This window comes from Sesamum indicum, linkage group LG8 (genome assembly GCF_026168435.1).
Source record: "Sesamum indicum cultivar Baizhima isolate 11 linkage group LG8, ASM2616843v1, whole genome shotgun sequence".
NCBI lineage: Eukaryota > Viridiplantae > Streptophyta > Magnoliopsida > Lamiales > Pedaliaceae > Sesamum > Sesamum indicum.
The window spans coordinates 27,372,760-27,399,909 of NC_142664.1; the positions used below are offsets into that span (position 1 = coordinate 27,372,760).

The 27,150-nt window shown below is 35.7% G+C and overlaps 2 protein-coding genes across 3 annotated transcripts; one reads left to right on the forward strand and one right to left on the reverse strand.

The window, feature by feature from the left end:
• Positions 1–796: 796 nt before the first annotated feature.
• MAD1 (mitotic checkpoint family protein) lies at positions 797–14,943 on the reverse strand. Of its 2 annotated transcripts, XM_011089320.3 has the most exons (16): positions 14,579–14,943; positions 12,750–12,849; positions 10,759–10,919; positions 9,071–9,268; positions 8,895–8,987; positions 8,146–8,259; positions 7,360–7,607; positions 6,850–7,021; positions 6,349–6,459; positions 6,062–6,265; positions 5,230–5,392; positions 4,483–4,573; positions 4,331–4,400; positions 2,531–2,659; positions 1,690–1,728; positions 797–1,101 (listed from the first exon to the last, which is right to left on the reverse strand). In XM_011089320.3, the coding sequence occupies exons 1-16, from the start codon at positions 14,780–14,782 to the stop codon at positions 1,012–1,014; spliced, it is 2,187 nt and encodes a 728-aa protein (XP_011087622.1). In that variant the 5' UTR covers positions 14,783–14,943; the 3' UTR covers positions 797–1,011. The 2 variants fall into 2 exon arrangements, with proteins under 2 accessions (XP_011087622.1, XP_088740169.1); XM_088884043.1 differs by lacking the exons at positions 797–1,101; positions 1,690–1,728 and adding an exon at positions 1,735–1,969.
• Positions 14,944–18,119: 3,176 nt separating this feature from the next.
• Positions 18,120–26,356, forward strand: LOC105169057 (auxin response factor 1). The gene is made up of 15 exons (XM_011089324.3): positions 18,120–18,531; positions 19,416–19,546; positions 20,208–20,323; positions 20,741–20,836; positions 20,961–21,017; positions 21,562–21,714; positions 21,803–21,887; positions 22,772–22,862; positions 22,948–23,112; positions 23,516–23,635; positions 23,739–23,814; positions 24,073–24,238; positions 24,319–24,785; positions 25,042–25,232; positions 25,764–26,356. The coding sequence occupies exons 2-15, from the start codon at positions 19,501–19,503 to the stop codon at positions 25,930–25,932; spliced, it is 1,998 nt and encodes a 665-aa protein (XP_011087626.1). The 5' UTR covers positions 18,120–18,531; positions 19,416–19,500; the 3' UTR covers positions 25,933–26,356.
• The last annotated feature ends 794 nt before the right edge of the window (positions 26,357–27,150 follow it).

The following is a 27,150-nucleotide window of genomic DNA, read 5'->3' on the forward strand; positions in this document are numbered from 1 at the left end:
CTAGTTCAAAAAAGTCAGAGATTTCTCATTTTCTTGAGGTCCAATCCCTTTTAACACAAATTGATATTTTGATATAAGTAACCTTGAATGGATGGAGCATATGATCATATGAAATAATTTATGACTATACTTGATAGTTTCATATGTAATAATTACATTGTTGGAGGGTTTTGAATACTTAGTTACCTGTGTGAAAAGAGAAGCATTTCTTTGTGAGCTGAACATTAGAGGTATCCAATGTTCTGGAAACGAGCCCACATACCGTGAATCGCAATGTGCGCAGACATAGGACCTTCTCTAATGGCTTTATGTTTCCACTTCTTCTATGCTTTTGAATTCCCTGTTTACAGTTTAAACCTCAGGCACAAGATTCGTCCTGATAATGCATACAACTTGTGGTCTGCATGAGGCTGATTTGTGCTGAAGCAATGCCGAAAAATGTGGCCTTAGGTCATTATCATTTACCTGTGCCAAACAATACATGTCTCCACTGTACCTCAGCAATGCCCATTATCATCAATTCTTACATTAACCGCACAGCACATAGACGTGCATTGCACGCTCGGGTCATATTCAGCAACTCACAGCACAATCTAAACAGCAAGATGCTTCTGAAATTGATTACAGCTTAATCTCTGAGAACATGCAAAACTTTACGCAACCAAAAACTACTTAAAACTACCATAAGGATCAAAGACTGGCGCAGAAATTGGTGGATTTGGTCCTGACTGAGAAATCCAAGACTAATCTCTGAATTAATCAGAAGAGTAAAAACCAGATTTCCATCATTATCAGATTGGTTTAGAAGTAACACTGCTTATACAAAATTGTGATTATTTTGACGAAAATGTCAAAGAAGCAGCCAAATCAGAAACACTTTTGAGTTCGTACACAAGCATTTATAATACAAGAAAATGTTGAGCGAAAATGAGAAGTAGAAACAAAAGTTTCAACTAATGAATATAATACAAGGTAATAGCTTGAGATGTGATACTGTATGGGTGCTGCACTTCAGGAGAGAGTACGCTTATTGAAAGACTCCACTGTCAGATTCGCAGTGAAGGCAGGAATTGAATTCATCTTCCGGATAAATATATCAACCTGCCAAACAGAACACTTGAGGAAAACTAAAAACTGGACATGCAACCGACAAGCGTGCAATTAACACAAGAAACCAAGAGCATTCTCATCTGATTCAAGGTAGTTTGTGCTGTTCACTTTAGAACTGCCTAGGTTAACATTGGAAATATTTGAAGAAACAATTTTTGTGGAATCTAGGTTAAGTCCGAAACCTCTTTTCTCCTTTTCTTACCCATCGCAGATGACACAAAGTTTCAAGTCTAATCTAAGAATACAATCATACAATACTATAATAGGGTGTTAAATTACAATCTTGATCTATCAATATCTTGGTATCTTTTCTACTTTAACACTCCAATAAGAGAAGGAAAAGCAGAACAAGTGAATATTCTTGCAATCCAGTTCAAAGAGCTATCCATAGAATGACACGAACCCCACTTGTAATATTATTTCTTCTTAATCCAGCATAAGTGCGTGATTAGTAAGTTATATAGTTCTGACTAGTTTGACAAAGAAGTCAGTCCAATAATTTGGAGCAAATGGCAGGCATAGGATTTGAAAAGGAGAAACAACAAAAGCAACAACTACAAAAAGATGCTTAGTTCACACCTGTCGAGATATCTCAGGCTGCAAAGTGTAGTCATTCACCTGGCATTTTGAAGAGAAACAGAAAATGCGATGTAGTTCAAGTTAAATACAAAATAAATATGCATGCAAGTGTGGAGCTCAAATTAGAGGTCTTCAAATTTCATGCATACACTTTTCAGATCATATTAAGGAAATTGCTGCACTTAATGAATATACTTATTTTGAGAGGCATAACTTCAAAGGATATATCTTCACCAGTTTGCGTCAATTCACTTCTCACTAGTTTCTGATATGGACCTCCCTTATAAAAACAAAATCGTACATCAGTTACAGGTACATCCGTCTTCCTACCAATCTTTCAAATACACTCTTAACACGCAAGCTGCCACGATGGTGCCATTGAAATACAACTCGATTTTTTCCCTGAAAGAAGTGTTTGTATTTCCACTTCCCCACAACAGTTGACACATGACAAAGGATCAAAGTGCCATATAAATTGGAACCAGATCTTAAAACTCTCCACTGAGAGAACAAACAATGACACGCTGATACAATCCCTAAACCAGGGCCCAGGTTATTGCCAAAACAGGCATACTTTCCCTGACTCCCAGACCTCCAATCAAGAGTTCAGTGTAATTACAGAAACTGGAAGGGGTTTGGTTAAGATGTGTCCATCTAAAGGGGACATCAGTTTTATTGGCCTGAAAATCAAATGATTAAATGCATGTAGAAGGAGTAGGAAAAATCTGGTACTGATATAAATCTTCCCATTTATTCTGGACCCTCAGACCAACTACCACCCCATCACCCTCAACTACCCAAAAAAAAAAAAAAGAAAAAAGAACTACTCGTGCCAGCTTACCACAATATTCGTATTCCCAGACTCATATTCAAATTGAAGCTTCTCATCATCACTTAAGGCATAAATCGAGTGGAGAGTAAACCGCGTGACAGGTATTCCATCTGGTCGCTGGTGGTCATCCATTACAATCTGAAGCATATTGACAAGATAAAAAAGAATATGGATATCAGAATATTACTGGAAGGATACTATTGCATTGTCTCTTCATGCTAAGCATGTGAATGAAACACATCATAAAGAAAAGATTGCTAAACTTTAACCAGCTGTGGGACTTTTTGAACCCTGTAATTCAAGTACTCATTGTTCTGGAGAAGCATAATAGTATTCTATTTCATTCAAACTAATCAGGAAAAACCATTTCTTCTGTAACTAAAGTCTTTTCTGCCATCTGTAATATATGATGCAATGTTGAACAAGATTTTCGGTTCCTGTGTGATTAACCAAATATGTAGAAATCACACCAACAAAATATTGTACTAGTGGTCAAATTGTAGGAGAATCCACAAATTAAAATTTCAAAGCTTAAATTGCAATGTCTCTCTCAAGCTGGAATAAGAGTGTTATATTCAGTCCCGAAAAGTGGATAGCATTGGCATGATTCACAAGGGTGAACTTGTGAGTGCAGCCAAAGTTTTGAAAATCACATTGTAACTTTTCCTTCAAAACTCGAGCAAAATTTGAATTCTCTTTTTCACGATGTCTTGTGCGTTTAAGTGGTGGAAAGGATGGGAAATGTCCAGTATTCACAACCACCTTATTAGTTCAAACGCATAGCCAAAGCCAAAAGTCTTAAATCTCATGTAAGCTCTAAACTTTACTGGTGAAGAACTTTTACCATCTTCTGATTTTGCTAGTAAGAGGGATGAAGGAAATCAAACAGTGAAAACTTGAATATAGCCAATTCTACACCATTTTGCATCTACAAATGGTAGGATTGTCAACTAAAACAGGACAGGCTTCAGAAAGATAAGCTCACCTGTAGTGAATCTATACATTGTACATAGTGACTGAAGTAGGATGCCAATCAAGTCGATTGAAACATGACTACTTAGGCTCATGCTTGGTTTGATATCATACAAGCTTCTTTTTTCAGGTTTCAATACATTTGAGCTTATTTGCTGAAAGAACAGATGTTTTAAAAATCAATATGACCTTCAAGCCGAGCCCAAAGCAGCCCATATTGTGTGTGCTATTTTTAATTTTGACAATTAATAATGCACATTTATTTAACTAATAAAAAATTAACAATCATAAATTTTTCAAAATAATCGAAATCAAATATTATCTGTACTAAAATGATAAATCATTGGACTTAAATTTACTGAGTCAAAATACCAATATATCCCTAATAAATAAAATAAAACCTAATACATGCCAACTTATAAGCATTCCAACTCTCTTTCCTGATTGATTTGAGGACTTCTTTTTTTAATTTCTACTCTCTGTCTTCCCTGAAATTTGGGAAATCTTAAATAATATAAAGCTCATTTTGAAAAATCTCAAATCAAGCTTGTAAGACTAATTGGACTCATTGACAGTCTTAGACAGGCAGGAAAGCGCAACAGTGCAAACAAGAAATGCTTTTCACAAAAAGAAAAAGAATAAATATACACAAGTATAATAAAATAAGAGACAGTTGAAAAAGATTATTCACATCCTAATTGGGGGATACTTTTATGTAGGGTCCATTGTACGATGTCTTTATTTCCCTTTAGAAGGTACAACGAAGTAAGAAGCTAAGACATAAAATATAATCAATTGAAACTTTAGAACTAAAAGAAAATTCTGGTAGGCAAATACCTTGTAACCAAAAAGTTCACAGCATGCCCTTCGGAAAACAGAGATTCTTTCTGCAAAAACTGTCTTGTATCTGCTTTATGACATCTTCCTTAGTTTCAAGCTAAAACAATGGAAATGCTATAGAAATACTGCAAAAATTATTGCCCACTCACCTCTCCTCACGTTTTTCAAGTGTTGCAATTTGCTCTTTTAACTGCTTAATTTTCCCAGCAATATAGGAGTCAACATGTGTGCCAGCATCGGCTACAAAGAATGACAATAACAACAAGAGCATATCAAGAAAAACATGAGAGAGAAGAAATATAGTGTTCATAATATATACAAAGGAATTTGACCAGATTGTAGAGCAATATTCACAAGACAAGACATGAGACTGTGGATTTCAGTGTACAAGGAACATTAAGAGAAGGAAAAGTGTCGGGCCAATCATCATACATAGATGACCAATTGCTATGCTCAGAATTTAGGCCACTTACGGACAGGAAGGTTATTTTTTCCTAAATTTTTCATGAGAGGGAGGGAGTAGCGAGGGAAGTAGGAGGAAAATGGCTCTGGCATTTCACAATCCATGTGGTCTGGAATACAATATACATTACTTTCTAAGTTGAATTTAGAACAAATAAGTTCAAACATTTTGAGCGCATCAATTGTCATCAAATTTACCACTATTTATTCAAACGACAGTACATTACTGTTTCACCTCTTAGCTCTTGTTAGTTTAACCTGCATCATCACTTGAGGTTCAAGATGCCTTTAAATACTGCTACTGCTTCCAAGGCCACTCTCAATTTCCAATTAATTTCAGAGGTGTTCAAACTATCTGCGTACTCACAAGAACTGTAAAGCAAGAAAACAAATTGTACAGGTTCGAGTCTTTGACAATTATCCATCTTACTTACATGACTGTTTTTTAAGTTCTTCAACAGCCTGCAACTTTTCCTTTGTCTTCTGCAGCTCATTTTGCAGGGCCTCTATTGTCTGTTTTGCCTCATTGTCAACTGCTAGGGTGTTAACCATCCGCAGAACTTTTGTATTAGTCGACGAAAAATCACCATGTCCCAGCTACAAAAGAAGTATAAAACTCTTTTATCAAAACGGAGATAGAAGATGAGTGCAAAATGGAATGACCACATACAATCACTTTGTATAGGAGAAAGAATTGCTTATTCTGTCACATGCCTTGCCTCAGAAATCAACTAATGAGTGAATTGCTTCTTGATGTTACCCATAGCAGAATCATACCTACTCTGAATTGTGAGTTCAGCATTACTACTCGCCCACATCATAGTGCTTAAGGGGAAAACATACTATGAAAGGAATTATGGGTGAAACCACGCCAGAAACATAAGTGGTAAGGATTAGCAGTCCAATGATGTGAAAGCTATAATCTCTTAAATTCATGTAATTAAGGGAATACACACCATGTCTGATGAGCACCAAAATGGTTGTGCAAGCTTTTACTAACTTTTTTCATGGAAAACTTCATTTTGAGTTTTGTGATGCCAGTGCAAGGGTATCAATGAGATCCTATCCTCCCCGTCACCATTTTTTTGTGGATATCTCAATTCAACAGATCTAATTATTTTATTCTACCTCAGCTCATGAATGTTTAAATCCTCATGTCATTTGTAAAAAAGCTCTAAGATAACTGTCATGTTGAACTTGACAACCACAAGTACAGCACCAGAACTTAATTCTAAGGCACAAGTGGATTCGCCTTGGCACACAAACCTTAGACTCCAACAAAGATATCTCAGAACGGAGACGATCACCTTCTCGCTCTAACATCTTTACTCGTCTTGCTTCATTGGCTAACCTTTCGTTGAGCAACATTATCTCATTCTGCTGACGGCTATTAATTTCCTTTTTCTCTAATAAACTGTTTTCTAGTTCTGTGACGTAGTTTTCCTTCTTCGCCAATGATGCTTCAAGCTCCTGTCAACATGAGATATTAATAACCAGAGAAAAGTGAGGAAAGCTTACATGACACCAGATTATAGTTAGAATGGTACTCCAACCTGAACGATAGTTCCACTGACTGATTCAGTTCCACCTTCAAGACTTGTCCGCTCTTTTAATAACTTCAAAACATTTTTTAACCGGTCTCTTTCCTCTGTAATCAAACCGAGCTACAACAGAAAAAAAGCAGCTCAAACAAATTACATATAGGACAACTAAACAAGTTGACTTTTATAGTGTTTTACTTTTGGAGGCTTTAAGCCGAAAGGATAAAAATTAACAGAACAGGCATTTTTGTTTACAATTGTTGCAGGTTCTTACTCAGAATCGGCGATTTTTCCCAAAAATTCTATCACCAGCCAATAAACAGTCTCTTCCAAAGGAACCAATTCAAGATTCAGATTGTGCTTAAGTACTAAACAATGTAAAAAATTTAGATCAAGATTATCTACTGCTTCTAGACTATTATACAGGCGACGGAATAAGTACAACAATAATGGATAAATGATGATACATTCTCCTTGCATCAGAAAACCAAAAATCAGTTTGTTAGTGCTAACCACTGATTCCAGCTGTTTGTTTTCTGCTTTATATGATTCTGCCCTCTCTTTGGCCATTGCAGCCTCAGTTTCAGCATTTTGCTTATCAAGAATTGCTGCATCAAGAGACACTTGAATTTCTTTCATGCATGCCTGGGCATCACTCGCTCTCATCATGCTATCAACCACCTCTCTGCATGAGCTCAACAAAAGAGATCAGGAGCGCCACATAAGGATAGCACAAGTATGACTGGATAGCAATCCAAGACAAGCTACAGATAAGAAGTAAAAGAAAAGATTACAAAACTATTATATACAGTTCTTTGCCAGAAAAAGACGGTTAAAAAAGTGTTACAAACAATTACATTTGTGAGCTTAATAAAATTATATCAGGAAAAATGACTCCATATTCGAAAGGTGCAACGTGATGCAACCTGCTTTCCTTGAAACAATTAAAACAATATCACTATGTTTCTTAGCTATGGAACTCTAGTGACATCATGCTGAAGCAAAATGTGACAAGATACATACTTCTGCAAAGCTGCAAATTTTGGAAGTATATCATCTGCAGATGACACACCAGGAATTTCCCTAACCACTGATTTCCATGTAGACAACTCGCCCTCCAACCTCTTCACGTTTACTTGGAGATCAGATAATTTAAGAAGATCCAACTCTGTCCTCTCCCTCCGGCTTTTTTCTTCATATAATTTTTCTTTCAATAGTTCGATGTCTTCATGAGAAGCTTTTAGTTTTCTTGCTTCACGTACTTCAGACTCCTGGTGACATATTGAGACACGTCCATACGATATGTTATATTATATCAGAAAGATGTATAGAAAATCTCAGTCATGAATCAGAAGTATGCAAGAAAGCAAAGAATGAGATGTTCCTTATAACAGGAGATATATCCCCAATTTGCTAAAGCTCGTCTTTTAGGATATGGATGCCTGACTGAAAAAGTACCTGGTATGCAGAATGATTAATGTATTCAACAAACAATGACAAGCATCACCTCCTAACCTAATACAACCTTCCATTTCATCAATATGAGTTCCTACCTTAAGGCTACAACGAAAAGGCTTATTAACAAACCATGATCAGCTAATAATGCTTGTAAGGTCTTCATAATAACATGAATAATTAAAAGAGGGTGATCAAAGGATTTATTTCCTGTCCCTTTACTAATATCCCCCTTTTTTCTTTTCTTTTTTTTTTTTTAAATTCTCATCTTCATTCTTATACCGGTTGTGTCATTGTCTTTCACAAAGTTGCTCTCCAGATTTTAATATCTAATAATGATCATAAAATGCTTACATAGTTCCGTAATTCTTCCTGCAAATGCTTCAACAACAAATTAGAGTCCTGCGAAGGAACTTCTGGAGATCTGATAGATGACTTTTTCTCCAGTTCATATTTCTCCTGCATGCACTGGTGAAGATAGACAATCGCATTATTCCACCAGAACCAAACAATTAGAGATAATTTATCTGAAGTATATGTGTAGCAAGCAGAATTACGAGTGCATATTTAAATGATAAAAACAATATTCATTAAGTGCAAACTCATGGTTCCACTTCTGTATACTGCAGACACATGATAGACCATTGCCCGTATTTGACATATACACATTTGGTTACAGAAGAAGTAGTGGTTATTTTGAAAAAAAAAAAGAGCAATGCATCTTTCACTTGTACCATAGATTTGTCGCATTAGTGAAGTACTTTCACGAGGAAATGAGGTTTTTCTGAACTTTTTAATGTCATTTTCCAAATTAATACATATTCCGCTTTGATGGAGTATTAGAACATGGACATTGTAAATGAGGAAAACTAAAGGTCTTTGTGCCCAGCTATCCAAAACAAATGAAAGCCTTTGCCATGAGCTCATCGGAGCAACTAGTCCACTGATAATGAAGGTGCATGAACACCCCCTCCACTGATGCAACCTCTGTCACTAGATATAGAAAGTAATCTAAGGCAAAATGTTCACAAATTACTACAATATCATCAACTCGAATATGGCAAATTGACCAAAAAGAATTAAAATTACAAGTAGAATTTCACCTTATCCAATCGCTTTTTAAGTTCTTCCAATTGCTCTCTCAGTAATGCTGACTCTTTTTCTGCATTTGTAGCCTTGCATTCCATTCTCTCAAGCTGAAGAGAAAATTGTTGAAGATTTAGATAACAAAATCACCATGAACACTGTTTTTATTAATTAAAATAATTAACGTACTCACATCAGCACTTATTCTGGATACTGACAGCTTTGATTCACTTCTCATTTGGAGAAGCTCATTTTGAAGACGGTTTTTTTCCCTATCTATGCTTTCTGATAGAGTACTTAGCTTTTCCTCTAAAAGACTTGCTTTTTCTTCAGCTTTAGCTGCTGAAGACTCTGCTTTTTGGCGAAGATCCATCTCCTTCTGAAACTTTACCTACAAGACAAAAGGGGCAAGATTTTGGACACACCTGACAAAACATTGAAGATAACACTACCAGAGAACAAAATAGTCTTTAAAAACTATATCTAAAAAAGTAAATAGAAAAATATAATTGAAACAAGGAGTACTCTAACTGCAGCACAAACTAACTAAGATGGAGAATTCTCACACTGAGTCACTGACAGATACACATGCATAATTTGTTAAGAAGAATGATATTACAGGCAGCAAGCAAATTCCGAACATTATACAAGGGTTGGCCTTAGATCTTCAATTCGCAAAGTTGACTCAAAAATTATCAGACATGTAAGCCATAAAATCATTAAACCACCCATGTGAGATGCAATGGTCGTATGTAGTGCTGCACAGCAAAAAGGCAAGTAAAATATGCATAATGATGCAAATTACTCAATGTATTTCAACTCCCAATGACCAACAAAAAAGCACCAACTCATTAAGAATTCTTCATATGATTTTAACTCCATGAAAGCAGAAGTGCTGACAACACATGCTCAGTCCATGTTTATGCTCCAGATTTCAACAGAACTTCATAGTGATATGTTTCTAATCATCTGGACACATGCAAGAAGGGTTCAGTCAAGGCAATTTGTAAGGTTTGGTAATGGAAATATCAGGTATTAATCTCTTGTACTAAACTGAACTAATAATATCGAAACAACAAAGTGAAATGATTCATTTGGTTTTGTTTTGGGTTCTTCCATTGGCTTTGAGTATTAACTCATGCCCAAAAATGATTTCAGACGTAATTTAAGTTTAAAATCTAGTGTGTGGGCACGGAGTGAACAAAAATTCTGATCCTCCAAATAGAAACCTACTTCAAAAAGTGGATAAAGTGGTTTGCAAAGTTCCAACTTGAACTGAAAGCAAAACTCTGCAGGTTATCCATAGAGCACTTAGATGAAACTAAGAGGTACAACTCCAGTTCTATAAAGAATATGATGGAAGTGAAAGGCGGCAAAAAGGATCACTTTAAACTTGATAAACTGAGAGAATTTGCCACAAAAAATTACTACAACAGAGGAGGGGAGTGGACACAAGAAGGGGAGCCCCCAAGCCCTGATGTACATGTTTTTCACTATTTATGGCCTGGAAACTAGAGTATGAAGCCATGGATATGTTTTTCCAAAAGAATCTCCATCTCATAAACAATGTCCACTAAACTTAAGGTTTCAAGATTGGTTCCTGGTGGTCCATATCTAAAAAACAGATCAATTTTACGAAATTCTATGAGGTTCACTCAAACCCTCCTGACCACCATTTTTTACAATCTTATGATTTATCAAGCATGATTATATCAATTGAATTTCCAAAAAGTTCAAGTTCATGCCCACCCTATCTAGACATGCCATGCATGCCGCGTTAAACAAGCTTCATAACATGAGACCATATGCTACATTACTGTACCCATATCAAATGCCCCAGATAAAGAAAATCCAAATAATAGACGAAGAAAAATTACTGACCTCAAGTTCACTAAAGGAATGTATTTGTTTTCTGAGTTGTTCCTGCGAAAAATCAACCTCCTTTCTTAGTTGCTCTTGCAACATCTGTTCACGTCCTTTAGCCGCAGCCAATTCTTGCTCTGCATTGAAGAATTTTTCTCGAAATTTCTTGCGCTCAGCTTCTGTCGAAGTAACAGTTATGTTATGCTACAGCTTAGTATCAAGTTATAATCTTTGGAAAACTGCAATGTAAGGGTACACACTTCTCTTTGAAATGCAAAGATTAAATAAAGGTGTGGGAAGGGGCAATTTGAGTCCAGAGATTTGTCTATCTATTCATCTGTATTTATCATCTAAGAAGTAGCAACAAATGAGTGATTTTCATGAAAGCACTCCTTAGTCCAGAAAAAAAAATATCATAATAAAAGACAAAAATAAAGTAACTAAAAAAAGTTGACAATTCCTAATGTTTAAAGAAAGTACTGCAGGTACAAAAGCTTGTGAAGGAACAAGGAATTTGCATGGCAGAGGAAAGTGCAACGCCACACTCCTCCAACTATGGAGGATTTGGGACAGGTAAAATTTCGAGCTTTTGTAAGCCCATTGACAAGGAAAACACAAACAAATTGCCTGCACTAATCGGCAGCTTTCCAACAAGAATCTCAAGGAGCACTATCGAGTATCAGGTACTACTTGAAGCATTCTGATCCCCCCCGGCCTTCCCCCCAAAAGAAAAGGATGGACTATATTAATAGAGATCAACATTTGGAAGACACTGGAGAATAGAAGAGCTAAAGACATAAAGAGAGCTGGAGAAGCAAATTCACTGTAGGATATTTGCATAGCTTAGTTATTATTGACATTTGCAATAGCATAGCTCTTTTATAGAAATTCCACGTCATGGAGTTTGGCTAATAAGATCAATTGATTAACTCAAAGCTCAAATGACTATCTCCTCAGCAACCTGAATAATACAAGGCCATGGACTGTAACCATAAGATATGAACTTATTAAATCAGAAGAGTAAGATATTGCCTACCTAAAACCAGAATATACAACGGGTTCCTTTGATCCTTGGTGTCAATATAGTAGAGGTGACAAGATATTCACACCCATAAACTACTACAGAAGCTTTGGCAGAATAAGTCAAGATGCTGCATGAACATTTAGCTTAGCTAGTCACACTATCAGTTCTAGCACACCCAAAATCCTAACAATGGCAGATCATAACTAGACCGTATAAGACAAGCTAAGTATACAAACACCACATTTCTCCCCGCTCTAAGTTAATGGCAACTCAATGCAGAGAGCCAAAGACCAATTGTTGATCATAAACATGACAATGAGGAGCAGAATCTAGAAAGTTGCTCCTCCTTAGAGAAACCTAAGCGACAAACCTACTACAAGTTCTATTTATTTCAAACCGCTCTTGGTTTTGACTTAAGTGTCAAAGCCCCTTTGCAGTTTGCTACTAACTAAAAGGACTCCTGATTAGTAATCATAATTTCTCTTCTTACCTCTGGAAAGGTTACTCTGTTCTTTGTTTTTGATAATGCAGAATGTTGAAAGAAAACCCATGCTCCTCCTTACAGAAACCCAAGCGACAAACCTACTACAACTTCTATTTATTTCAAACCGGCTCTTGGTTTTGACTTAAGTGTCAAAGCCCCTTTGCAGTTTGCTACTAACTAAAAGGATCCCTTATTAGTAATCATAATTTCTCCTGCAGCATAATCCACCTATACTCTTTCTACTACATTCTGCATTATCAAAAACAAAGAACAGAGTAACTTTTCCAAAGGTAAGAAGAAACTAAGTAATGTCTTGATTAAAAGTTACAAGTAACCAACTGAGCCATAAGGTCACAATGACTCTCCTGCAGTTGAATGTCATTGAACAATTAGTAACATAGTTTGTTGGGAAAAAGTAGAGAAAGGTTAATTAAAAACTCGAGTACTCTTATACGTGCTTTGAATGTCTCCATGGCATCATAATCATTAGCAAAATCTTACCAGCATTAGATAAATCTTCATTCAGTGCTCCAAATTTAGATTGGTAATCATGAACTTGCTTTTCTGCACTGCTTAGAGCATCAAAGAACTCTGATTTCACCTACAAAAGCAAGTTTTTTATCAGCCATGGAAATGTTGACCAAAGTTTGGAGATTACAAGCATCAAGAAGAGAACATAGAAGAACCACACTAGGAAATATATGATGATCACTGGAACATATCATACAACTAAAACAACCTCAACGATGAAGTCAATCAATTTGTTTCCATTTTCTAGGGAAAATTGATAGCGGATGTTGAAATTGAGGAAAACTTAAAATTTTCGTAGGATGGATATTACAAAATCAGAAACCATTCTGCAGGACAAACCATAGAAATCTGCCACAACTTGTATCTTTTTCTTTAAGTCACGAACTCAAATAAAAAAAAATTCTCTGGACACAAAGTTGTCTGACACTGACTCACATGCATGTACCCTACTCCATGTGACGAGTTGATAGTAGATTAAATTTGTATCAGAACAGTCGCGCATAGTACCTGAGACCAAATTCTATAAGAGACGACGAACTATTTGGCATATGTTAGATCCCTCGATCAGGGGGGTTAAATCAATAGGCTTTACTTCATATTATAATAGTTCAGCAAAATTATAATTCACAGAATCGTTCCATATATTTGGAATCATCATTGTGATATTCTACTACCAATCCAGAAGTGATTACTCTCTTAAATTGGAGAAATTATAATTCAGAATCATGTCATGCTTCCATTGGATGATAAAACCCCTTCGTGATCACAGTGGATTACTGCTGTATTTAAGCTTATGTAGAACTAATGTCAGGTGTAACATAAGAATGAAACACGTCCAGCAATACTGCATAAAATATAGAAATCTGTAGTTAATGAATTAGTAGACAGCCTGCAGCATTGCCAAACATCCTTATGGCATATACTCAAGCCTTCTTTTACATTTTAGGCATGGTCAATTTGTTAAAAAGTACATGGCCATCAGAAGGTAAGATTTGAAAATATGATTTGAAGCGACAATTAGAAATGTGAACAGCATACTGTAAAGTGCTCTAAGCACTAGAAATGTCAACTAAGATACTTTAAAGTGACTCGGTGGTAGCAAAAGTATGAACTAAGACACTCTAAAGCGGTCAAGTGGCACTACCAATGTCAACTGAGGTGATCTAAAGAGACAGGTATCACTAGAAATGTCAAAGAGGATACTCTGAAGTAGCCAGTTCCCTGCAACTAACTCTCTGCTTTAGAATCGAGTGTAGGTCAGCATGAAGCTGATTAACAGACGAAATCTCAAAACTTGATCTTAAACTAAGCTAATTTTACTAGCCCATGGATGTTCCAAGCTAAACTCATGAAGTATTAGATGGAGCAACCCATTTGGTTATAAACCATGATACATTTATATCTCAACTGATGTGAGAGGAAGCTTCATAACATCAAACAGAAGACAGGGGCAGGGGCAGAAGAGGACCAAAGCGCAACCAACAACAGCTACAAGAGATTAGACTCTAACCAGGACTAGCGTGTTACTTAGCTCTAACATCAGCTAAAGGAAAACATTTTACTTAACCCTTCCAAAACTTTTTAATCACCTTTATAGTATTGATCAAGGTTCATGTTCTAAAGTTCCCTTCCACCTGACTCGCACCATCAATGAGCTCTAAAGCAATTAGTGAATTCATTCCCAGAACAAAAAAGGAACAATAGATTCATCAGCAGACATCCAAAAGACCAGGAAATGAAGAAGTGTTCAATAAATCAAAAAGTGAGCAATTGAAGTGGAAAATGCAACTAAAGCACACCATCTGACGGCATTGGTAAGTGCAGAGCATTTGGTCAGAGGTGATGGGAATTGAATGGTCATGAGAATATTCCGGCACCGGCAGATCCTCGTAAACCAGTAGCTCTCTATTGGAACTTGGGCTCTGCGCATTATTGTTGTTAATATCTTCCGGCGGCTGCGAATCCGCCCTTCTCTTCCTCGGCGGCGGTGTTCGTAGAATCATCTTTACCTTTTCTTCTTAATTTGTCAACCTCTTCCTGTATCTAATTAAGAGAGAGCACATGGAAAAGCTAGGGTTTCAATTTGTTCGGTGGAAGAAAGAGGGATGAAGAAGTTTTTGAAAAGGAACGCGCCAAGAAGTATTTGTCTACCATCTGCCTTCTTCCAATCTTTCCAATATTTTATAATATTTATCGTTAAAAAAATACTTATAATATAATTTCTTTACAAAAACATATAATAAATAATAATAATTATTATTATTATTATTTATTCCCAATAATATAAAACAAAAATCTATTTCTTTTCATATACTAAATTTAGAAATTACTAATCACCAAATTTCTTTTTCTTGTAAACGGTTCTTTTATTTTTTTCAACTTTTCATATTGTGCACATTCCACGTGAATTTTATTTTTCTAACAATACATATATATATAAGTTTAATATTTATTTTAATGATTATTAATTTTTAATTCGCAAAAATGAACAATGGCACATAAAAAATGGACAGTTTATTAGCAAGTAAGAATCTGGTACAAAATGCCAACGATAATTTGATTTGAAAATATACACTACATTAATTTCAATCGTGATGTATATCAATAATTACATAATTGAAATTTTAATATTGTACAAACATAAATTTAAGTACATATGTGCTTGAATTACATTATTTTGAATTTACAGTTTAAAAATAAAAGAAATCCTAACTTTTATTAGTGTTTTTTTTATATATATACTAACAATCGAGACACATTGTACTTATGTGCGTATAATAGATAAAGATAAAATATATAAATCAATACATCATATTTAAATAAAATAAAAAAATAAACTTATAAGAGATATTACCGACAGTAGAAAAATTAGGTATCGCAGTGTCACGAACCACTTTCTATAAATGAAAAATGCGTTTTCTTTTGTATATTAGTATATATAATCATATACACATTCATGAAAAATTATAATCTATACTAATATAAAAAAAAAGGGCTTCATATTCACAAATGAGAGTTAATGACACTGCCGCATCAATTTTTTATAAAGTCAATAATGCCCTTCAACTAATAAAATAACTAAAAATTAGTTTTTTTAATATAATATAATGATTTATATATTTTGCTTTTATTTATTATATATTTTAAAATATAAAAAATTATTTAGTATATGCATGCAAAAACAACTTATCGCGATGATAAATTGAAATAAAAAATAAACTCATGTGATAAAATAAATACCCTATACTATAATTTATGTTTTTTATTTAAATTTTGGAACAACTACTTGAGACTATAATTGACATGTTGAATATCACATCACAAGCAACAATCTGCCCCAAGTTGCACTACTCAAATATAGCTGAAAAAGGGCCAAATCAGGCCAAGCATGTACGCCTCACTTGCTTTTAATTAATATGTATATTTTAATATTCATTATAAGACAATATTTGGAACTCTTAATTACATACATTATATTAAATTTCATTTAAACTAGATTATTTTTTCATGCAATTTAAAAAAAAAAAACAAAAAGTTACAAAACGGGTTAGAAGCGAAAATTTCAAACTACAAGCGACGCATGATTCAACATTAGGACGTCACAAGTTACATAACTGAAAACATAAATCAGATAGATATCAATTTAAATTGATTGATACAAAATTTTTACGACTTTATTTATATTTAAAATATTAATCAGTCAAATTTAAATGTTGTTTTTTTATCTCAACAAGTCTTGAAATCAAATTGATCCTATCAAGGTGGGAAATGTTGTAAATTGATAAATTTTTAATAGTTAACTTGACAGTAATTTGTTTTGATATATCAATGATGCGTACAATGAATAAAGAAAAAATAAATAGCACAAAGGCCAAAGGGGGAAATTGCAATTCCCCAAGCGTTGAAATTAACTAATCGCTTTCCGCGCGTGGACGCTGGACGGCAAACCTGTACCCATTTCAGGGCACGCTTTTCACCCCTGTCCACCCCACACCACCTCATTACTATTTTGTAATTATATTAATATTTTAATAAATTTCACTGAAATACGAAAGATAATAATAAAATAATAAATTGTAATATAAATAAAAATAAATAATCATACATCTGATGTGCCTTAAATATATTATCTCGTCTTTGTTCATAAAATATCAATATTAACATTTAAAATAAGACATCGATATTGGTGTTGGAATTTTTCTGTTACCGTATTTTTCTCACAGTATTTCATTTACAATGGTAAGAAATATATATTAGAAAAGCACAATAAATAATAAAATACAATAATTGCTAGTTACAAAAAATAAATAATTATCATCCTTAATAAACTTTCACAGAAGAATGAAATTGGAATATTTTGAGAATAGGTTTAAATAATAAATGCAAGTATTCATGATTTTCAGATTTATTGCTGTATTATGTTTTCTAAAGTATATTATTTGGGACATGAAAAAATAAATTATTTATTTAAACTAGTCATACTGTTTTACAAACAATATTATAAAAAGTTACATAAAAAATTTACTCAAAAATTTCGTATTGAATCAAATTAAATGAATATATTGATAATCTAAACTAATATAAAAAAATAATATTTTTCATTCATAAACGAGGTTTTGTGATATTGGCCCCCAACTTTTGTGTGTCTGACAATAATACCCCATAATTAATATTTTTTTTTAGATATGAAGTATTGATTTATATACATGTAGGAAGGCTCATGCCACGATGACTGCAGTCACACTATTATAAAATAAAATCTTTTGTTATATTAATTTTTGCATACTCAAATTTATCATTTATTTTATTTTTTCCTTAAACAAATTTGATCAAAATAGTAATTTATATTTTTTAATAATATTATAATTATATTTTTTTTATTTCACACACTATTCCACATTTTTTTTCACCTTACTTATTTTTTCCTCACAAGCTTTCATATTTTTAACAAATTCCATAATTATAATTTATTTTTTATGTCTTTTACATCACTCTATATATATATATATTTTAATGGTCTTTTTATTTATTGTTCCTTTACACCATCATTATTCTTTTAATATATTTTTATTTCACAACTCAATTAATTTTTATAAAATCGTCGAGATCGCGTGCGGCATAACTATTTGAGTGAAAGAAAATATAATAGAAATTTAATATAAATGAAACAGTGTATGTCATTAGCATTATATGATTGTGGGAATCACGAAAAAAAAAAAAGAAATTAAAAATAAATGGGCGTAGGGTGTGCCCATTAGCGGGCACGCTATAAAGGTATGTCTACACAAACACGACCATTAATTCTCCCATACTCACTTGGACTTCATATATTCATTATTCTCTATATTAGACTCCAACATTTCTCCAAAAAGTCCATAAAATCAAATGAATTGGATATATATATAATAATTCTAGAGAGAGAAAATGGGGAACCTCTGTCGGCTTCAACCAGGCATAGAACATCCATCTATCCATCCCCATCTTTTCTCTCTCTCTTCTCCATAGTATTTTCACCTTTTTTTTTTTGTAAATTGTTTTTCGCTTGGAAGGAAAATCAGTGATTTATTTGTAGTAGGGGAAATAGCTGGTAATCCGGAGCTGAGATTTGGGTTTGAGCTGATTGCTGGACAGCAAGTGTAGTGGTGGAGAAGCTTGTGGCTGTGATTGGAGGTTGAGTATGGGAACGCCGGTTTTTTCTAGGGTTTGGATTGTGCGTATCAAAATCGCGGTGGAGAACGCGGTGTTTTGTTTGGTATGTGCTTGGATTCTTTGTTTAGTGTTGGATTTTGGTTTTCTTTGGTTTAATTTTGTCCGTACACTCGGCTCCGTACCGTATACATACTTAAAATAAATGAAGTATCTAAGAGCATGCTTGGAAATGTTCCCGCGGTATAAAATGAGCGTTAAGAGGTCCGTACCGTTTGCAGTACTGCTTTGGATCTCTTTATAGTATGTTTTTTTAGTTTGATCTATGAATTTCTGCGGTGTTAGTCATAATTATTGGACTGATTTTGACCTGCTTAAGTGAAGAGTTTGATGGTTCTTTCTGTTGTCGTAGTGAAGAAGTAGATTTTATCTGTTGTGGTGGAGTACCCATCATGTACCTTTCTTATGTGTTTTTTGTTGAAGCGTTCAGAAAAGAGGTAGTCTATGTACTTTTGCACCTACATCCGCTAATTATTTTGGTGTGGACTTGCATGTGATATCTCTAGATTGATGCATCTGCTGGTTAAGAATTATTCTTCCCCGGTGATTTCATTTGTCTCTAGCATTATTCTTCTTCAGGGTCCAGTATCGCTTACGTTCTACTTGGGTTAATCGTGTGATTAGTTTATGAGGTTAGTTTGGAATCATTAGGAAAAAGTTGGCTGATTTTACTTTAGAAAGCTATCCAGAACTTAGGGGTACAAAAACAAGCTGTGTATAACCCGTTTGAAAGGTTCACTCCTTACATGTGATTTTTGTGTGACAAAGTGTGGCTACAGACAACTTTTTTGCTGTATTCCAGACCAAAAGCATGAGGGTGGTGTTGTACCCAAGAGCTTTGTTATTTGAATTTTGGATTACTTTCTGTTTATAATTTTCAAGAACAGAGATAATGTCAGATTTATTAACTAACATACTCATATCATTCAGCATTAGCGAGTTTAGCATCAGTGAGCGGGAGAAGGCACCGAAAGCTGGACATTGGTGTTGCAGTGGAGTTTGAGTTGGGTTTCTCATGGCACACCTTGCTGCAAATCATTTTGGTGGTGGTCCACCCCCAGGTACCACTAATTGATTTTGAGACTTTCTATTCATTGTGAAATTGACTCATGTAGGTGGTAGTTTTTCTATCCATGTTATGCCACAAAAGAAGGTTCTATTTGCTTTGTTGTATATACAAGCATACAACCACGTCTTTCTGGTTGACTTTATTCTTTTATTTTCAACCTGCTTCTTGGTGTATAAAAGTCCAAACTTGGTGCTGGCTTTTCCTATCAGGAATTGTGGTGAAGCTGATTATTGATTCCTCATAAATCGTTCTTATGCTGAAATCTACATTTTTGTCAGGAAGAGCTTCACTGTTCTTTTATTGCCTGTAAGTGGTATGATGGTCATATCAATTGAGGGTAGTGTAGTTGCTCATAAATATGAACCAAGTGCTGTTCCAGGGACTATGTTTGTGAGGATAGGGGTGGAAGACTTCAAATTGTCTGTAAACTGTAGAAATCTACTAGTGGATATATTATTTTGACTTTGATATATGCTGTTCCCCTATCGATGGAAAGACGTTCTCCTCAAATTTCCTTAGAAAGAAATTTAGCCATAAGAATAAACTCTTTGTTTCTAACAATTTGTTAATGTATCTAAACTTTTTTGCTGTTGCTTATTCTTGATCGTTTGGATCTACCATGGGTGTATTATTTGCCTGGGTTTTTGTCACAGGGGCCTTGAATGATGCTTTGTATAAAGAACTTTGGCATGCTTGTGCTGGGCCCCTTGTTACTGTTCCACGTGAAGGGGAACGAGTTTATTACTTTCCGCAAGGTCACATGGAACAGGTTTGACCATTTCTCTTCATATTTATCACTTTATTCTTTGAATGAAATACTTCAGTTTTCACTATAAATACATAGATGGGGTTCCAAAATATCTCTTCTTTTCCTGATACTTTGGTTTCTTCTCATATTTTACCTTTTCTCCCCCAATTTCTATTTCTTCCTTGCTCAGGGGAATTTTATCAACTGCATAGAAGAGATGATTTTTGAGACACTTTTTATATAAAATATATGTATATATATATATATATTTGTTACTTCATTATTTTCAAGTTCTTAGCGGATTTCATGGATGTTTAGTGCTCTTTCTACATTGGATGTTATTTTTGTAACTTCAAGATCATCTGATCTGTATATTGCGATCTTACTTTTGGTGTAGCCAATTCTAAATTTTAACTTATTATGTTACCTGCCTTCTAGCTCGAAGCATCTACACATCAGGGATTAGATCAGCAACTCCCTTCATTTAACTTACCCAGTAAAATACTTTGCAACGTGATGCATGTTCATCTTCGGGTAAGGTTCCTTTAAACTTTTATCCAAGCAAGTGACTTTGTTTTTTAGGTGGCTTTATCATGCCGGAAACTTCAACATATTCCACATTGTAAATTTTCATTAACTTGGTCATTTTATATTTCAGGCGGAACCAGACACGGATGAGGTGTATGCACAAATAACATTGATTCCTGAACAAGACGTAAATTCCGTTCTCTAATCTACCACCTGTAAACTTGTTAGGTATTCATTTGGTCTGAACAGTGGGCAATCTTGAAGCAAGTTCTGTTGTGTCCTTCTCCCATAATGGTCTTATTGGTGGTATTTTGGCGAGCATATTTCTTGATTTAGTGGGGAATTAGACATATCCGAGTTTGTAACAGTATGTATGGAATAAGTTCTGGGTGTTATCAATTTCAAATTGAGTTCCGCCGAGGCTAGAGGTGGGGCAAATGGATTTTGTTCTGTTTTTCTCTGAAGACAGGACATTTAAATTATTTAGTTATTGTGTTAATCTGCATATTCTCTTTCTCATGAGGGCCATATGAATGTCAGAACCCTTTCGTAATTCAAGTTTGTTGTGATCCAACGAAGATAAACCAGGAGTAATAAACAACTTATTATGTTGTTTGTGATCACGACATGTTAGGTTGGGTTGGTTCCTTCTAGCATGAGCTGTAATCTTAATTGTGAATCCTTGATTATTAACACTGAGGCTCATTATTCTTATCTATTTGTTGGATTAGCAAAGTGAGGTCACAAGTCCGGATCCTCCTCTGCCAGAGCCTGAAAGGTGCACTGTCCATTCATTTTGCAAGACTCTTACTGCTTCTGATACCAGCACCCATGGGGGGTTCTCGGTTTTACGAAGGCATGCTGATGATTGTCTACCTCCATTGGTAAGAGTCTTGGGATCTTTGTGTGCTTTCCTGCCACTTTCCGCTTTCTCTCTACTCATCATGGTTTAACCTTATTGACATGTTGCAGGACATGTCTCAACAACCACCCTGGCAGGAATTGGTAGCGTCTGACCTTCATGGCAATGAATGGCACTTCCGCCACATTTTCCGAGGTTTGGAGTACTGGTCAAGACATGGCCCTGATACTGCAATCACGAAATATAGGATAAATCTGTGCTACTCCTCCCCCCCCCCCCCCCCCCCGGGGCTCCAAAAAAAAAATTAAAATAAATCCCCCAAGATAAAAAAGAAAAAATAAGAAAGACATAGAAAATGGCGATGACATGTCAGCCTCAGGAAAATAACGGTCCTGGTGAGTGAATCATGAATATTCTAGTACAAGGTACACTATGGCCCTTTAACTTAACGGCATTTGCTTGCCCAGTTGCTTCTGATTTGACTTCTTCTTTTGGCGATAGACCATATCCACACCCTTAGGGGAGGAATTCTTCTCCCACTTGTCACCCTTCCTTGTTGTGGGCGGCATTGCGCGAGGGCGTTTGACGCGCTGCACCAGCTTTTCTTTACCCACCCTCTGACCCGTGAATCTCCCCTTCAGATCTTACCACTGAACTCCCTCTTCGAAACCTTTTCCGATTCGACGGAATGGTAGTTTTCAATATCGTTTGAGTAGGTGAGAAGTATCAGGCTTTCACCCGATTTGTTATGGATTGGATGATGGAAAGACCAGCAAGTAGAGTCTTGCCTAGATTGAACATGCAACTTATGCTCCTCTTGCTGATGCTCACATTAACCATTGAAGAGTCTTTGAGCTGCATGTAGATATTTTCTTTAAGTAATCTACGCTTTTATGGCTGAAACATCTTCAGATATGTGCTTCTTTTTGGGATGAATGGTTTTTCAAACGAAAACAGCACTTCCTTCTGGTTACTAAGCTGTTGAATTATAGTGCTGGTCATTATTATGCCTTTATTGCGTTAGATGCCTTTGGCATGAATCCTATTTCACATCGATGCTGATCGACATCATTGTTCAGGCCAACCAAGGCGCCACTTACTGACCACTGGCTGGAGTGTGTTTGTTAGTGCCAAAAAGTTAGTTGCAGGAGATGCTTTTATTTTCCTAAGGTAAGTTTATATGAACCTAATACCCGCCAACTTTTTCATACTTTGTACTGCCCAAAGTCACAATCTTTTTCCTTTGTTTTGGCAGAGGAGAAAATGGGGAACTTCGAGTTGGTGTGCGGAGGCTCATGAGACAACTAAATAATATGCCATCTTCTGTCATTTCGAGTCACAGCATGCATCTGGGGGTCCTGGCTACTGCATCACATGCCATCTCCACTAGGACCCTGTTTTCAGTTTTTTATAAACCACGGTTGTTTGCTCTTACTTCTGTGTATTTTATAACTATTGAATGATTAACACAGCCATTCTTCCTGTTACCATTGGTATAATAAGTACAATCTACTTTTTCTGTTATAAGTCTGACTTGGTGATAGATTGAACCAACTTCTGTGCACGGATAGTGTGTTACTCCATATGCTTTCTATTTCTGGTGGATATTATAGTGTTCAGCCTTATTTTGCCTTATGAGTGGAAGTTTAGAGAAGATTGTATGGTGTGCTTGACAAATGTCCTTTTCCCTTTGCCACCCAGCTTGTCGGCTTTTTACCAATATTTTGCGCCCTGAATCTGGCTTTTCTATTGTATGCTTATACCACTCTTATGGTTGTTGCTTGGCGTAATTAGTTTATTAAACTGCAACCATTTACCCACAGAACTAGTCGATCGGAATTCATTGTAAGTCTGAACAAGTATCTTGAAGCTCAAAATCACAAGCTTTCAGTTGGGATGAGGTTTAAGATGAGATTTGAAGGTGAAGAGGTTCCTGAAAGAAGGTATATGCATTATCAACATTCTTCTTGTATGACGAGAATATTTAGAAGTAATTTCTTTGGAAAGGATTTCAGCAAAAGTAATCATTATTACATGCTAATACAGGTTCAGTGGGACGATTGTTGGTTTTGTGAATAATGCTTCCTCTCGGTGGCCTGATTCTGAATGGAGATCTTTGAAGGTAATTATGCCACGTTCATTGCTTGTTGGTATGTCCATGCTTGATTCTGACCCTTGCAAGCTGAAGATAGCATCTTGTTTGAAGATGATGATCAAATTTTCTTTTCGCTTTACATGTGGAAATACAAATGAAATTTTGTTGGCCACAAAGGAAATTTTGTATGTGGAGAAGCACAAAAATGAACTCATGACGAAGAAGTACTCCATTTGAGTGATCATAATCATCTTAGCTTATCACTCATTCAATGTGTCCTTCCAGGTCCAGTGGGATGAACCTTCCCCAATATTGCGTCCTGATACTGTTTCACCATGGGAAATAGAACCACTAGTTGCAGCAACTCCTCCAAACTCACAGAATCAACAAAGGAATAAGCGGGCACGGCCACCTGCTCTGCCTTCGCCAATGCAGGATCTATCTTCACTTGGTATTGCCCTATTCTCTGATGATGTTCATCAGCTATCCATTTTGCCTAGCTTTTTATAAATATGTACTTGGTCATGCTAGGTATGTGGAAATCACCTGCTGACTCCCCTTCAGCATTCCCCTATCACGATCCATCACGTGTTCGTGACCTATATCAATCACCTAAGCTCAGTTCCGGCACCAGAGTCAGCTCTATGAGTTATAACGAGAATTTGTTGCCTGTTTCAAGCAATTCCGTGTACCAGCCTAATCAAATAGAAACTGCTGCAGAGTCATTTACCCCTGTCAGTGAAAAGAGACAAGCAAATGGCTGCAGGCTGTTTGGAATCGAGTTGCTTGACCACTCAACAGTTGAGGACACCTCACCGGTGGTACACCCCGGCGCAGCTATTGAGGATTCTCATATTCCTCTAGATGCTGAATCTGAACATTCTGAGCCATCGAATCGTAATCCATCTGATGTTCCCTCAGTCAGTTGTGGTCCTGATAAGTCGTGCCTGAGATCCCCCCATGAGCCACACAGCAGGCAAATCCGGAGCTGCACCAAGGTAATTTCAGCATAGTACTGCTTTCGTAAAAAAATTCTAGATGCAAGAACGAAAATGGGATCTAACTTAGAATGCAAATTTAAGTGAGTATTTAATTCAATGCCACCCGTGTGAGAGGTGGTATCAGACTGGGGACTGTTGCGCTTATTGGTATTGTGAATCCCTGCTGGGATCTTTATGAGAGATTCGTTCCACCAAAAACAATTTGTTTGGTTTTGTTTGCTGTTATCCTTATCTGTCAACTTTATTCATTTAGGTTCACATGCAAGGCATTGCTGTTGGGAGAGCAGTAGATCTGACCAGGTTTGATTGCTATGAGGATCTACTCAGGAAGCTGGAAGAGATGTTTGAAATTGTGGGGGAACTCTCTGGGTCAACAAAGAAATGGCAGGTTGTCTACACCGATGATGAGGATGACATGATGATGGTTGGAGATGATCCATGGCAGTTAAGTCGAATCTACTGATTATTGTGTCTTTCTATTAATGTAGCTTTACTTCCTAGATCTGTATTTGTTTTGCATAAGGTATTAATACTCGCTGTGCAATTGCAGTAGGTTATGAAAAGTTCCAGTTGTTAGGATCTTTTTTGCTGTTTTGAGTTACTTTACTCTATTCCTTCACCTCAAAGATTTTTTCTGTGGAAGAAACCATGCTGAATACATACTTGGCCTATTACTTCTCCAGATAGGCTGTGCTTTTAGCATTACTCAGCCTTCTCAGGCTTTTAGAGCTACGCATATCATTTGCTGATATCCATTCTTGTTTAAACTCCAATTGTTGCTCCTTTGTATGACTTAAGTTTAGGAAAAAGTTTGATCTCAATGCATGGGCTCTGACTTTTTGTTACCTCATCTGCTAGTCATTGCTTTTGCTTGGCGTAGATGACAATGATATTTTCTTTTCCTGTGTGAGTGACTATATGGATATGCTTCTAAAATTTTCATATTTGTCATGTGATTTTGATCAATATTTTCAGTGAATTTTGCACCATGGTGAAGAAGATATACATCTATACAGCAGAGGAAGCTAAGATGCTCTCGCCCAAGATAAAGCTTCCTCTGGCAGAAGTCAAATCTGGCAAGCTTCTTTCAGAAGCTGCTGTTGGTACCGAAGAACTATCCTCGACTGTGGGGTCTGGCTACTGATGCAGTCCTGCTTATATATTTAAGCTGCAATATATTCAACGTGCTCCGGGAAAGTCTATGAGGAATGAAGAGGAAGCCAACAATTCGACAATTGACTTCCTATTTTGTTTTTAGCAACCAAGAGATGCCTTGCGTGTGACGTATTGCCCATGCTGGCAACGATATTCTGGCGAGACAAATGGCGGTTTATGTTCACGTGCAACATCTGAGAGCGGTGCCAGAAGGATAAGGATTCCGTTGTAGATGGTGTAGCATTATCCTTACTATTTGTGCTTGTGGGGGGCAATTTATGATGCTTTCTTGTTTGAATGCCAGTTAGGCTGAAGAGAGATGTTATGTTGCGTTTTTGTTTTTGGGTACAAAAGTTTATTAATGTAATGAAGGTTTTTGTATATAAAGTTATATGGCCTTTGTTCCGTGCTCATCATACTTGTAGACTCTCTTTAGTGTGTGGATGATGAGTTCTGATTGATCACTCACTCTGGTGTGCGGGATTTTTCGCTCAACGTATTGGGGTAAAATAGTTTTGCATTATTGAATCAACATAAATTCTGCATAAGGTCATTATTATCTGAAGATATTAAAGGCCCTTTTATTGTGTTGTGTGATGTGTGGTGTGTGTGAAGATATTGAAGGCCCTTTATTATTGTAAGTCCTTCCGTTAGGTAACATTTCTACTCTTATTTATTAAGGATAATTACATTATCCTAACGTGAAGTTCGGTGCAATTATACGTATGTTTCTTATAATTTATTTTCGTCTAATAAATAAATTCTCTGAGTTTATTAATATTATATAAAAAAAATTGAATAAAAATTAATATTTACTTGTGATCGACTTATTAAAAGTCAAATAATTTTTCTGAATTAAATTATTTTTATAACGGTGAAGATATATGTATTTACATGCATTAATACGTAAAGATATATGATGGTAATTTTTATGATAAGTCAGTTGAGGATAAATATAATTTTTTTTAATTTTTTATTATATCATTGAATTGGGTGAATTGTAAGTAATGAATGAATTTGTTTGTTAGATTGGAGTAAATTTTAAGTATGCCAGATGTAATTCTCAAATCATAGGGATTGACGTGTAATTACAGCAAATTTTAGAAGATGGGAGTGTAATTATTTTTATTTATTATTAACTGGGTCTACGAGTTAGACCTCGCCCCGTCCAGGTACAAAACCCGTCGGGGCGGGTCTAACCCGTAGA